This window comes from Oncorhynchus gorbuscha, linkage group LG18, assembly GCF_021184085.1.
Source record: "Oncorhynchus gorbuscha isolate QuinsamMale2020 ecotype Even-year linkage group LG18, OgorEven_v1.0, whole genome shotgun sequence".
Lineage (NCBI taxonomy): Eukaryota > Metazoa > Chordata > Actinopteri > Salmoniformes > Salmonidae > Oncorhynchus > Oncorhynchus gorbuscha.
This window is the reverse complement of record NC_060190.1, coordinates 73,477,850-73,492,517: the sequence shown is the minus strand read 5'-3', so window position 1 is coordinate 73,492,517 and position 14,668 is coordinate 73,477,850. Positions and strand designations below refer to the sequence as shown.

Here is a 14,668-nt window from a genome sequence, read left to right as displayed (position 1 = left end):
TAATAATATGGTGGAATAATAATAATATGGTGGAATAACAATAATATGGTGGAATAACAATAATAATAATAATATGGTGGAATAACAATAATACTAATAATATGGTGGAATAACAATAATACTAATAATATGGTGGAATAATAATAATAACAATAATATGGTGGAATAATAATAATATGGTGGAATAACAATAATACTAATAATATGGTGGAATAATAATAATATGGTGGAATAATAATAATATGGTGGAATAACAATAATATGGTGGAATAACAATAATAATAATAATATGGTGGAATAACAATAATACTAATAATATTGTGGAATAATAATAACATGGTAGATTAATAACATGGTAGATTAATAACATGGTGGATTAATAACATGGTGGATTAGTAACATGGTAGATTAATAACATGGTAGATTAGTAACATGGTAGATTAATAACATGGTAGATTAATAACATGGTAGATTAATAACATGGTAGATTAATAACATGGTAGATTAGTAACATGGTAGATTAATAACATGGTAGATTAATAACATGGTAGATGCTCTGCAAACATCTAAAGTTTAAGAGGGTTTGACTTAAGAGGCGTTTTCACAATGAAGGAGCCATTGCTCCCAGCTAATCGTCTGATGTGATGTGTGCCGCAACACTTTGGGGTCAACGCCACTGTCCTCAAAGTTCAAGTAAATTGCCCGGCTTGCACGTGTCAATTAAAAATCCCTTTTGAATTAAGGGGGAAGGGTAGGGACTAGGAAGCGGTTTGGGACTCAGTTCCTCTGGCTGTTGTGATGCTCCTGACTCATGAGACAGTGTATGTGTGTGTGTGTGTGTGTGTGTGTGTGTGTGTGTGTGTGTGTGTGTGTGTGTGTGTGTGTGTGTGTGTGTGTGTGTGTGTGTGTGTGTGTGTGTGTGTGTGTGTGTGTGTGTGTGTGTGTGTGTGTGTGTGTGTGTGTGTGTGTGTGTGTGTGTGTGTTGTGGCAGATGGCAGGGAGAGGTGAGGGGATTGGTAATTGAAGGGAGATATCTTGTAGCCCGCTGGCTCCACCCCAGAGCCTTATATGGACTTCCGTCCCCAACGAGGCGAGGCTGTAGATCATTAAGCCATGGAGAGCTTGGGGATAAAAGAGGAAGCAGGATGCACAAACAGGGAGAGGACTGAGAGGGAAAGGTGTGGTAAGGAGAGTGTGAGAAGAGAGAGAATTATCTGTGTGATTACCCGATGAGACCTTGACAGTCTGATTACCCCAACTGTCTACCGAATCGGTTTGACTGAGGACCTGAGTGTTAGAATTACCCCGACTGTCTACGGAATCGGTTTGACTGAGGACCTGAGTGTTAGGATTACCCCCACTGTGTACCGAACCAGTTTGACTGAGGACCTGAGTGTTAGGATTACCCCCCACTGTCTACCGAACCAGTTTGACCCTTTTTACCCCTGGAGAACGGAAAGGACAACGAGAACGAATTGTGGACTGTGAACTGGTTGCTGAATATACCCCCCTTTCCCACAGTGTGCAAATCTCCGTAATAAATTCCCCCGTTTAACTTGGTGACGTGGAAACCCCACCCCTTTAGCCTGCTACAGTGTGTGTGTGTGTGTGTGTGTGTGTGTGTGTGTGTGTGTGTGTGTGTGTGTGTGTGTGTGTGTGTGTGTGTGTGTGTGTGTGTGTGTGTGTGTGTGTGTGTGTGTGTGTGTGTGTGTGTGTGTGTGTGTGTGTGTGTGTGTGTGTGTGTGTGTGTGTGTGTGTGTGTGTGTGTGTGTGACTAACGTCAGCTCCTCCAGTTGCAGACTCTTCTGGTGCTCCTGTCTCATGAGACGGTCAAAGTCGCTCCTCAGATGCTCCAACTCCAGATGAAGACGACAGTTATGACTAGAAAGAGACAGTCTGGAGTTAATAGACAACAGGGTAACTATAGAAACAGTCTGGTGTTAATAGACAACAGGGTAACCATAGAGACAGTCTGGAGTTAATAGACAACAGGGTAACTATAGAGACAGTCTGGAGTTAATAGACAACAGGGTAACTATAGAGACAGTCTGGAGTTAATAGACAACAGGGTAACTATAGAGACAGTCTGGTGTTAATAGACAACAGGGTAACTATAGAGACAGTCTGGTGTTAATAGACAACAGGGTAACTATAGAAACAGTCTGGTGTTAATAGACAACAGGGTAACTATAGAGACAGTCTGGTGTTAATAGACAACAGGGTAACTATAGAGACAGTCTGGTGTTAATAGACAACAGGGTAACTATAGAGACAGTCTGGAGTTAATAGACAACAGGGTAACTATAGAAACAGTCTGGTGTTAATAGACAACAGGGTAACTATAGAGACAGTCTGGTGTTAATAGACAACAGGGTAACTATAGAGACAGTCTGGAGTTAATAGACAACAGGGTAACTATAGAGACAGTCTGGAGTTAATAGACAACAGGGTAACCATAGAGACAGTCTGGTGTTAATAGACAACAGGGTAACTATAGAAACAGTCTGGTGTTAATAGACAACAGGGTAACTATAGAGACAGTCTGGTGTTAATAGACAACAGGGTAACCATAGAGACAGTCTGGAGTTAATAGACAACAGGGTAACTATAGAGACAGTCTGGAGTTAATAGACAACAGGGTAACCATAGAGACAGTCTGGTGTTAATAGACAACAGGGTAACTATAGAAACAGTCTGGTGTTAATAGACAACAGGGTAACTATAGAGACAGTCTGGTGTTAATAGACAACAGGGTAACTATAGAGACAGTCTGGTGTTAATAGACAACAGGGTAACTATAGAAACAGTCTGGTGTTAATAGACAACAGGGTAACTATAGAGACAGTCTGGTGTTAATAGACAACAGGGTAACTATAGAGACAGTCTGGTGTTAATAGACAACAGGGTAACTATAGAGACAGTCTGGAGTTAATAGACAACAGGGTAACTATAGAGACAGTCTGGTGTTAATAGATAACATTGGGACCCACACTGCAGTACTGCATTACTCAAACAGCAGAGATTACTCAGACAGCAGAGATTACTCAAACAGCAGAGATTACTCAAACAGCAGAGATTACTCAGACAGCAGAGATTACTCAAACAGCAGAGATTACTCAAACAGCAGAGATTACTCAAACAGCAGAGATTAATCTGACAGCAGAGATTTGGTTCTGGGTGCAAATATTACACAAAGATGTTACAGATGCTGGTGCCAGGTGACACTGAAATATAGCATAGAATTACAACAAGAGGGAGATGAAAGGTGAGAAGAAGATTGAGAGAGGAGAGAGAATGAGAAGAAGGTACTGACTAGGTGAAAGGGAGATGAGAGAGGGGGAGAGAGGTACTGACTCAGTGAAAGGGAAAGGAGAGAGGGGAGAGAGGTACTGACTCAGTGAAAGGGAGAGGAGAGAGGGAGAGGAGAGGTACTGACTCAGTGAAAGGGAGAGGAGAGAGGGGAGAGAGGTACTGACTCAGTGAAAGGGAGAGGAGAGAGGGAGAGGAGAGGTACTGACTCAGTGAAAGGGAGAGGAGAGAGGGGGAGAGAGGTACTGACTCAGTGAAAGGGAGAGGAGGGGAGAGAGGTACTGACTCAGTGAAAAGGAGAGGTACTGACTCAGTGAAAGGGAGAGGAGAGAGGTACTGACTCAGTGAAAGGGAGAGGAGCGAGTGGGAGAGAGGTACTGACTCAGTGAAAGGGAGATGAGCGAGTGGGAGAGAGAGGTACTGGCTCAGTAAAAGAGAGAGGTACTGACTCAGTAAAAGAGAGAGGAGAGAGGTACTAACTCAGTGAAAGGGAGAGGAGCGAGTGGGAGAGAGGTACTGACTCAGTGAAAGGGAGATAAGCAAGTGGGAGAGAGGTACTGACTCAGTAAAAGGGAGATGAGCGAGAGGTACTGACTCAGTGAAAGAGAGAGGTACTGACTCAGTGAAAGGGAGATGAGCGAGTGAAAGAGAGAGGTACTGACTCAGTGAAAGAGAGAGGTACTGACTCAGTGAAAGAGAGAGGTACTGACTCAGTGAAAGGGAGATGAGCGAGTGAAAGAGAGAGGTACTGACTCAGTGAAAGAGAGAGGTAGTGACTCAGTGAAAGAGAGAGGTACTGACTCAGTGAAAGAGAGAGGTACTGACTCAGTAAAAGGGAGATGAGCGAGAGGTAGTGACTCAGTGAAAGAGAGAGGTACTGACTCAGTAAAAGGGAGATGAGCGAGAGGTAGTGACTCAGTGAAAGAGAGAGGTACTGACTCAGTGAAAGAGAGATGAGCGAGAGGTAGTGACTCAGTGAAAGAGAGAGGTACTGACTCAGTAAAAGGGAGATGAGCGAGAGGTAGTGACTCAGTGAAAGAGAGAGGTACTGACTCAGTGAAAGAGAGAGGTACTGACTCAGTAAAAGGGAGATGAGCGAGAGGTAGTGACTCAGTGAAAGAGAGAGGTACTGACTCAGTGAAAGAGAGAGGTACTGACTCAGTAAAAGAGAGAGGTACTGACTCAGTAAAAGGGAGATGAGCGAGAGGTAGTGACTCAGTGAAAGAGAGAGGTACTGACTCAGTAAAAGGGAGATGAGCGAGAGGTAGTGACTCAGTGAAAGAGAGAGGTACTGACTCAGTGAAAGAGAGAGGTACTGACTCAGTAAAAGGGAGATGAGCGAGAGGTAGTGACTCAGTGAAAGAGAGAGGTACTGACTCAGTGAAAGAGAGAGGTACTGACTCAGTAAAAGAGAGAGGTACTGACTCAGTAAAAGGGAGATGAGCGAGAGGTAGTGACTCAGTGAAAGAGAGAGGTACTGACTCAGTAAAAGGGAGATGAGCGAGAGGTAGTGACTCAGTGAAAGAGAGAGGTACTGACTCAGTGAAAGAGAGATGAGCGAGAGGTAGTGACTCAGTGAAAGAGAGAGGTACTGACTCAGTAAAAGGGAGATGAGCGAGAGGTAGTGACTCAGTGAAAGAGAGAGGTACTGACTCAGTAAAAGGGAGATGAGCGAGAGGTAGTGACTCAGTGAAAGAGAGAGGTACTGACTCAGTAAAAGGGAGATGAGCGAGAGGTAGTGACTCAGTGAAAGAGAGAGGTACTGACTCAGTAAAAGGGAGATGAGCGAGAGGTAGTGACTCAGTGAAAGAGAGAGGTACTGACTCAGTAAAAGGGAGATGAGCGAGAGGTAGTGACTCAGTGAAAGAGAGAGGTACTGACTCAGTGAAAGGGAGATAAGCGAGAGGTAGTGACTCAGTGAAAGAGAGAGGTACTGACTCAGTGAAAGAGAGAGGTACTGACTCAGTGAAAGGGAGATGAGCGAGAGGTAGTGACTCAGTGAAAGAGAGAGGTACTGACTCAGTGAAAGAGAGAGGTACTGACTCAGTAAAAGGGAGATGAGCGAGAGGTAGTGACTCAGTGAAAGAGAGAGGTACTGACTCAGTGAAAGAGAGAGGTACTGACTCAGTAAAAGGGAGATGAGCGAGAGGTAGTGACTCAGTGAAAGAGAGAGGTACTGACTCAGTGAAAGAGAGAGGTACTGACTCAGTGAAAGGGAGATGAGCGAGAGGTAGTGACTCAGTGAAAGAGAGAGGTAGTGACTCAGTGAAAGAGAGAGGTACTGACTCAGTGAAAGAGAGAGGTACTGACTCAGTGAAAGAGAGAGGTACTGACTCAGTGAAAGAGAGAGGTACTGACTCAGTGAAAGAGAGAGGTACTGACTCAGTGAAAGAGAGAGGAGAGAGTGGGAGAGAGGTACTGACTCAGTGAGGTCGTCAATGATCTTCTGTTTCTCGTTGATGTCGTCTCTGAGACGTCCCAGCTGCTTGTGGTGGGTCTCACGGTGAGCCTCCATCTGAAACAGGGAGAAAGACAGGCTAAAACACACACTCACATTACCAATGAGTCTCTGTGATAAATGGGATCCTCCCCGTCCCACAGTCTGTAACCAGGTTACCTTGACATTAGCAGACTCCTCAACGTCTGTCTGATTCTCTCCCTTTGTCCCTGCTGACATGCTCTCTGAAACACACACACATTGCATTTTAGTGTACGCCTACAAAGCTGGTCATTTCAACCTGATGTGTCATGCCCCTAGGGGGCACAGGAGAACTGGGGCACAGGGGCACAGGAGCACTGGGGCACAGGGGCACAGGAGCACTGGGGCACAGGAGCACTGGGGCATAGGGGCACAGGAGCACTGGGGCATAGGGGCACAGGAGCACAGGAGCACTGGGGCATAGGGGCACAGGAGCACTGGGGCATAGGGGCACAGGAGCACAGGAGCACTGGGGCACAGGGGCACAGGAACAGAGGAGCACGTGCCACCGCAGATATGTCGTTTTTTTTAAATATAAAATGTCATATAAATGTTTTTTGAAGTTGGCTTTAGCTAGCCCAGATAGGTTCCCAAACTCAGAACTATATACCCAGAAGCCATTTCAGTATATCAATTAAGTTAGAGTAGCTAGCTTGTCTAACTATCTTTTTCTTTAAAAAAAAACATCCGCCAGGAGGATACAGACAGCTCAAGAGATATGCTTAAATATGCAGAAAAATTGACATGTTTTTTTTACATTAAAAAAATCATAATGAATAGATTAAAGGAAGAAGCTGTTTCGGGTGTTTGAAAAATGCTAAATTCTCTAATTTATGGAAGGGGGTGGGCCGAGCCCCCCTCCGGACCACCCCTAGTCATCTTCACGTACTTTGTACAAGCTCAGATTTTTGGGGTGCATGCCACCCCTAATTTCACCTTCGCTGGTCACACTGTGCTACACTTTTGTAGTGTGAGTCATTGAGCCAAGTACCATGGGCCAGGAGTTTTTACCTTGCACCTGAAGGTTAGCCAGCTCTTCACTCAGAGAGTCATAGTTATCCTGTTGTCAGAGTGTATAGTGTGTTTTTAGGTTGTAATGTCGTGTGTTTTACTGTAAGGCTCTGTGTAGTGTGTTGGTAGAGGCAGTAGTTTTACCTTGTGCCTGGAGTTTGGTCTGTTCTTCACTCAGGGAGGAGTCATAGTTATCCTGTGTTGGAGCAGGGGTGTCCCAGGTCTAAATTAGTCCCCGATTAGAGGGGAATCACCCACCTGGTGTCCCAGGTCTAAATTAGTCCCAGATTAGAGGGGAATCACCCACCTGGTGTCCCCAGGTCTAAATCAGTCCCCGATTAGAGGGGAATCACCCACCTGGTGTCCCAGGTCTAAATCAGTCCCAGATTAGAGGGGAATCACCCACCTGGTGTCCCAGGTCTAAATTAGTCCCAGATTAGAGGGGAATCACCCACCTGGTGTCCCCAGGTCTAAATTAGTCCCAGATTAGAGGGAACAATGCAGTGGAACTGGCTTTTGAGGTCCAGATTTTCTGTGGAGTGTTATAGTGTATTGTACTGTTATACCTTGAGCCTGCAGTTTGTCCAGTTCTTCACTCAGAGAGTCAACGTTCTCCTCCAGCTGGCTCTTCTTCTGCTCTACGTTCTGAATGTACTCTGTCAGGGAACGGATCTTCACCTCATGCTGCGCACACACACACACACACACACACACACACACACACACACACACACACACACACACACACACACACACACACACACACACACACACACACACACACACACACACACACACACACACACACACACACACAATGTTAGTACCAACGTTGGGACCAATGGGAATCAACCGCAAAATAACTTCCACACATTGGGCATCAGTGTAAATCAGCTCTCCACTTCAAATAAACTCTCCACAAGAGTGTACACTCAGACTTCTATACCCACTAACATTTAGTCTCTCTCTCTCTCTCTCTCTCTCTCTCTCTCTCTCTCTCTCTCTCTCTCTCTCTCTCTCTCTCTCTCTCTCTCTCTCTCTCTCTCTCTCTCTCTCTCTCTCTCTCTCTCTCTCTCTCTTTCTCTCTCTCTGTGTCTCTCTCTCTCTCTCTCTCTCTCTCTCTCTCTCTCTCTCTCTCTCTCTCTCTCTCTCTCTCTCTCTCTCTCTCTCTCTCTCTCTCTCTCTCTCTCTCTCTCTCTCTCTCTCTCTCTCTCTCTCTCTCTCTCTCTCTCTCTCTCTCTCTCTCTCTCTCTCTCTCTCTCTCTCTCTCTCTCTCTCTCTCTCTCTCTCTGTCTCTCTCTCTCTCTCTCTGTCTCTATCTATCTCTCTCTCTCTCTACTTGCCCTACCCCTTGTGCATAGTAAAATGTACTATTGGTAATCATATTGGGTCACCTGTGAGATGAGTAGTTGGCAAGAGGACAGCTCTCTTCCAGTCTCCTCCATCTTCCTATGAAACTCCATCTGAAGGTTCTCTAGCTGACGACAGCGTTTCACCATGGACTTGACCTCTGACTTGATCTTACTGATGTAGAGACGAGCTACTGTAAACTCCTCCTCGATCGCCCCCGTTATCTCCATCGGCTAGGAGGGGAGGAGAGGGAAAGATGACAATTTTCATTGATTCAATATGTTCCTGTATGTTTGCATTGGCAATCATATAAATGGCTACACTCTCCATGCCAATAATGACTTTTTGAATTTGAGAGACAGAGAGTGGGGTCAGAGAAAAGAAAGAGAAAGACAGCTGGAGAGAACGAGAGAGAGCATCTCCGCTTTGAGGATAATACAATGTCACCATCGCACACCCCCCTCCTTCTCCGTGGCCGATGTGAGTAAAACATTTAAACGTGTTAACCCTCGCAAGGCTGCTGGCCCAGACGGCATCCCTAGCCGCGTCCTCAGAGCATGCACAGACCAGACCAATCGCTCCATATCCCAGTCCCCACATGCTTTAAGATGGCCACCATTGTTCCAGAACACAATAAGTAGCCTGTAGCACTGTAGCACTCACCTCTTTCATCACCCTCCAACCAAAAAAGGCCTGAGGTATTGATGGTATCCTCAATGAAATTATAAAATATACAGACCACAAATTCCAATTGGCTATTCTTAAACAATTTTCCTTAGCTCTGGCACCTTCCCCAATATTTGGAACGAAGGACTGATCACCCCAATCCACAAAAGTGGAGACAAATTTGACCCCAATAACATCTGTGGGATATGAGTCAACAGCAACCTTGGGAAAATCCTCTGCATTATCATTTACAGCAGACTCGTACATCTCCTCAGTGAAAACAATGTACTGAGCAAATGTCAAAATTTTACCGTACGACAAACCACGTATTCACCCTACACACCCTAATTGACAAACAGACCACGTATTCACCCTACACACCCTAATTGACAAACAGACCACGTATTCACCCTACACACCCTAATTGACAAACAGACCACGTATTCACCCTACACACCCTAATTGACAAACAGACCACGTATTCACCCTACACACCCTAATTGACAAACAGACCACGTATTCACCCTACACACCCTAATTGACAAACAAACCAAAACAAAGGAAAAGTCTTCTTTTGACTCAATCTGGCATGAGGGTCTGCTGTACAAACTGATGGAAAGTGGTGTTGGGGGAAAAACATACGACATTATAAAATCCATGTACACAAACAACAAGTGTGGTTAAAACTTAAAACAGGTTAAAACTGGCAAAAAACACACAAAAAGGTGCAGTTGCCAGGACCACAAATACAAATTCCATCTAGACACCGTTGCCCTAGAGCACACAGAAAACTAAACATACCTTAGCCTAAACACCACAAGTAACTTCCACAAAGCTGTGAACGGCCTTCTACGCCATCAAAAGGAACATCAAATTCGACATACCAATTAGGATCTGGCTAAAAATATTTGAATCAGTCATAGAATACATTGCCCTTTATGGTTGTGAGGTCTGGGGTCCGCTCACCAACCAAGAATTCACAAAATGGGACAAACACCAAATTGAGACTCTGCATGCAAAATTATGGAAAAATATCCTCCGTGTACAACGTAAAACACCAAATAATGCATGCAGAGCAGAATTAGGCCGATACCCACTAATTATCAAAATCCAGAAAAGAGCTGTTAAATTCTACAACCACCTAAAAGGAAGCGATTCCCAAACCTTCCATAACAACGCCATCACCTACAGAGAGATGAACTTGGAGAAGAGTCCCCTAAGCAAGCTGGTCCTGGGGCACTGTTATACCTGACCACTGTGACTGAACCAAACATTAAGGAAACTATGTACAGACTCAGTGAGCATAGCCTTGCTATTGAGAAAGGCCGCCATAGGCAGACCTGGCTCTCAAGAAAAGAGGCTATGTGCACACATGCCAACAAAATGAGGTGGAAACTGAGCTGCACTTCCTAACCTCCTGCCAAATGTTTGACCATATTAGAGACACATATTTCCCTCAGATTACACAGACCCACAAAGAATTCTAAAACAAACCCAATTTTGATAAACTCCCATATCTATTGGGTGAAATACCACAGTGCGCAATCACAGCAGCAAGATTTGTGACCTGTTTCCACAAGAAAAGGGCAACCAGTGAAGAACAAACACCATTGTAAATATAACCCATATTTATGATTATTTCATTTCCCCTTTGCACTTTAACTATTTGCACATCATTACACTGAATATAGAAATAATATAACATTTGAAATGGCTTTATTCTTTTGGAACTTTTGTGAGTGTAATGTTTACTGTTCATTTTAATAGTTCATTTAACTTTTGAATATTATCTACTTCACTTGCTTTGGCAATGTTAACATATGATTCCCATGCCAATAAAAGCCCCTTAAATTTACATTGAATTGAAATTGAATTGAGAGAGAGACAGAGAGAGGGAGAGAGAGGCAGAGAGAGAGGCAGAGAGAGGCAGAGAGAGAGGCAGAGAGAGGCAGAGAGAGGCAGAGAGAGAGGCAGAGAGAGAGAGAGAGAGGGAGACAGAGAGAGAGACAGAGAGAGAGGCAGAGAGAGACAGAGAGAGGCAGAGAGAGAGACAGAGAGCAGAGAGAGAGACAGAGAGAGGCAGAGAGAGGCAGAGAGAGGGAGAGAGAGGCAGAGAGAGGGAGAGAGAGGCAGAGAGAGGGAGAGAGAGGCAGAGAGAGGCAGAGAGAGGCAGAGAGAGGGAGAGAGAGGCAGAGAGAGAGGCAGAGAGAGGCAGAGAGAGGGGAGAGAGAGAGAGGCAGAGAGAGGGAGAGAGAGGCAGAGAGAGGCAGAGAGAGGCAGAGAGAGAGAGGCAGAGAGAGGCAGAGAGAGGCAGAGAGAGAGACAGAGAGAGGGAGAGAGAGAGAGAGAGAGAGAGAGAGACAGAGAGAGGGAGAGAGAGGCAGAGAGAGACAGAGAGAGGCAGAGAGAGAGACAGAGAGAGGCAGAGAGAGAGACAGAGAGAGGCAGAGAGAGGCAGAGAGAGAGAGAGAGACAGAGAGAGGGAGAGAGAGGCAGAGAGAGAGAGAGAGAGAGACAGAGAGAGGCAGAGAGAGGCAGAGAGGCAGAGAGAGAGAGGCAGGTACAGGGAGATAAAAGGAGGAGAGATAGGTCAAACATTTATAAAAAACACTTCTATTATGTTGACAGTAATTTATCAGACGACATCGCCGAAACGAGGCGCGACGGAGAGTGCAAGCACATCAATAACAATCTAAATATGATAACAGTGTTGTTGTTGACAGAGAACTCTGCTCTCTCTCTCTCTCTCTCTCTCTCTCTCTCTCTCTCTCTCTCTCTCTCTCTCTCTCTCTCTCTCTCTCTCTCTCTCTCTCTCTCTCTCTCTCTCTCTCTCTCTCTCTCTCTCTCTCTCTCTCTCTCTCTCTCTCTCTCTCTCTCTCTCTCTCTCTCTCTCTGACATCTGGTTTGATGTTCTTTCGCTGACGGCCTTAGAAAACTAATCTTCAAAGTAATGTTTTTCTAACTAGAAAAAGATTAAGTCATATGTTGACGTAAGAGTCTCAGGACATCTGTTTAGACTTTCAGATCATAATGAAATAGACACATGGACAGGTGAACTAGCCTCCACCTCCAGTCTTCTAGGAGAGGGTTTCCCAGAATACAGCTCTCCTAGATCAGCATCACAGATCCGCAGTCCTACTCTTTTTGAATATGGGCGTACATGCCGTAACCTTGGTGACAGCAGACGTACCAGCTTGATGTTCTTGTTGTTAAAGTAAAAGTAAAGTATTAAGTTTCAAGAATCAATGGTCAAGTAGTAACAGTTAATTGAAGTCAGAAGTCATATGTTTACAGCTAAAGGAAAGTATGGTACGGACCAGTTTGATGTCCTTGTTGCCCACGATAGCACTGAACTCAGAAAGGTCCCTCATCAGGCCGTTGAGAACCTCAGCAATGCGTTTCCTCTGATGAACACTCACTTCCTGTAGATGACACAAGTCCTCCTCGATACGCATCAGGTGGGCCTGGGGGAAAAGAAGAAGAAGAAGAAGAAGAAGAAGAAGAAGAAGAAGAAGAAGAAGAAGAAGAAGAAGAAGAAGAAGAAGAAGAAGAAGAAGAAGAAGAAGAAGAAGAAGAAGAAGAAGAAGAAATGATTAGTACTTTTCATTTCTACCAAACCCCCACATACACACCCACCAAAGGAGTAAAGGAGGGGAGGGAGGGAGCAGAGAGGGAGCACAGAAGGAGCAGAGAGGGAGCAGAGGGGGAGCAGAGAGGGAGCAGAGAGGGAGCAGAGAGGGAGCACAGAGGGAGCAGAGAGGGAGAAGAGAGGGAGCACAGAGGGAGTACAGAGGGAGCAGAGAGGGAGAAGAGAGGGAGCAGAGAGGGAGCATAGAGGGAGCAGAGAGGGAGCACAGAAGGAGCAGAGAGGGAGCAGAGGGGGAGCAGAGAGGGAGCAGAGAGGGTGCAGAGAGGGAGCAGAGAGGGTGCACAGAGGGAGCAGAGAGGGAGCACAGAGGGAGCAGAGAGGGAGCACAGAGGGAGCACAGATGGAGCACAGAGGGAGCAGAGAGGGAGCACAGAGGGAGCACAGAGGGAGCACAGAGGGAGCACAGAAGGAGTAGAGAGGGAGCAGAGAGGGAGCAGAGAGGGAGCAGAGAGGGAGCACAGAGGGAGCAGAGAGGGAGCAGAGAGGGAGCACAGAGGGAGCAGAGAGGGAGCACAGAGGGAGCACAGAGGGAGCACAGAGGGAGCAGAGAGGGAGAAGAGAGGGAGAAGAGAGGGAGCACAGAGGGAGCACAGAGGGAGCAGAGAGGGAGCACAGAGGGAGCACAGAGGGAGCACAGAGGGAGCACAGAGGGAGCAGAGAGGGAGCACAGAGGGAGCAGAGAGGGAGCAGAGAGGGAGCACAGAAGGAGCACAGAGGGAGCAGAGAGGGAGCAGAGAGGGAGCACAGAGGGAGCAGAGAGGGAGCAGAGAGGGAGCACAGAGGGAGCACAGAGGGAGCACAGAGGGAGCAGAGAGGGAGCACAGAGGGAGCAGAGAGGGAGCACAGAGGGAGCACAGAAGGAGCACAGAGGGAGCAGAGAGGGAGCAAAGAAGGAGCAGAGAGGGAGCAAAGAAGGAGCAGAGAGGGAGCACAGAAGGAGCACAGAGGGAGCAATGAGGGAGCAGAGAGGGAGCACAGAGGGAGCACAGAGGGAGCACAGTCAGCTACCATAGAATGACCAATAGATGGATGGATGGACGGATGGAGGAACAAATGGATGGATGGATGGATGGATGGATGGATGGATGGATGGAAGGATGCATGGATAGATGGATGAACAGATAGATGAACGGATGGATGGATGGATAGATGAACAGATGGATGGATGAATAGATGGATAGATGGATGGATAGATGGATGGATTGATAGATGGATGAATGGATGGATGGATGGATGAACGGATAGATGAACGGATGGATGGATATTGATGGATGGATGAACAGATGGATGGATGAACAGATGGATGGATGAACAGATGGATGGATGGATGAACAGATGGATGGATGAACAGACGGATGGATGAACAGATGGATGGATGAACAGATGGATGGATATTGATGGATGGATGAACAGATGGATGGATGAACAGATGGATGGATGAACAGATGGATGGATATCGATGGATGGATGAACAGATGGATGGTTGAACAGATGGATGGATGGATTTTAATTTTAATTATTTTCACAGGGAATAAAGGTATAGAGGTATAGCCTACCATTTTCTTGGCCAGTTCCTCAGCCAGTAGTTTGTTCTGCAGACTCTTGTCCTCCACCTCCTGGCTCTTCTGATCGTAGTTAACAGCCAGCTCCTCCAAGGCCTGCAGAACCTCCCTGACCTCTGCCTTGGCAACCTCACTCTCCATCTGCAGCCTGCCAAGGTCCCCAGACACCTTCTCACTGTCCCCACGGGACAAGGCAAGGAGCTGGGAGAGAAACAGAGAAACAGAAAGCCCCGTCAGACAAAACCCAGCTCCCCAGACACCTTCTCACTGTCCCAGGGGATGAGGCAAGGAACTGGGAGAGAAACAGAGAAACAGAAAGTCCTGTCAGACTAAACCCAGCTCCCCCAGACACCTTCTCACTGTCCCAGGGGACGAGGCAAGGAACTGGGAGAGAAACAGAGAAACAGAAAGCCCTGTCAGACTAAACCCAGCTCCCCCAGACACCTTCTCACTGTCCCAGGGGACGAGGCAAGGAGCTGGGAGAGAAACAGAGAAACAGAAAGCCCTGTCAGACTAAACCCAGCTCCCCCAGACACCTTCTCACTGTCCCAGGGGACGAGGCAAGGAGCTGGGAGAGAAACAGAGAAATAGACACCCCTGTCAGACTAAACCCAGCTCCCCAGACACCTTCTCACTGTCCCA

At 46.4% G+C, this 14,668-nt stretch overlaps 1 protein-coding gene across 1 annotated transcript in view; it reads right to left on the bottom strand.

The window, feature by feature from the left end:
• The window catches only part of kif5ab (kinesin family member 5A, b), a 192,455-nt gene that overhangs the window by 14,472 nt on the left and 163,315 nt on the right, over positions 1-14,668 (bottom strand). Inside the window, exons 14-20 of the mRNA XM_046312357.1 lie at positions 14,021-14,227; positions 12,133-12,279; positions 8,194-8,382; positions 7,366-7,483; positions 5,927-5,991; positions 5,733-5,824; positions 1,780-1,881 (exon numbers count right to left, since the gene is read on the bottom strand). Of these exons, the coding sequence (XP_046168313.1) occupies positions 1,780-1,881; positions 5,733-5,824; positions 5,927-5,991; positions 7,366-7,483; positions 8,194-8,382; positions 12,133-12,279; positions 14,021-14,227 (920 nt within the window). The remainder of the gene's footprint in view (positions 1-1,779; positions 1,882-5,732; positions 5,825-5,926; positions 5,992-7,365; positions 7,484-8,193; positions 8,383-12,132; positions 12,280-14,020; positions 14,228-14,668) is intronic.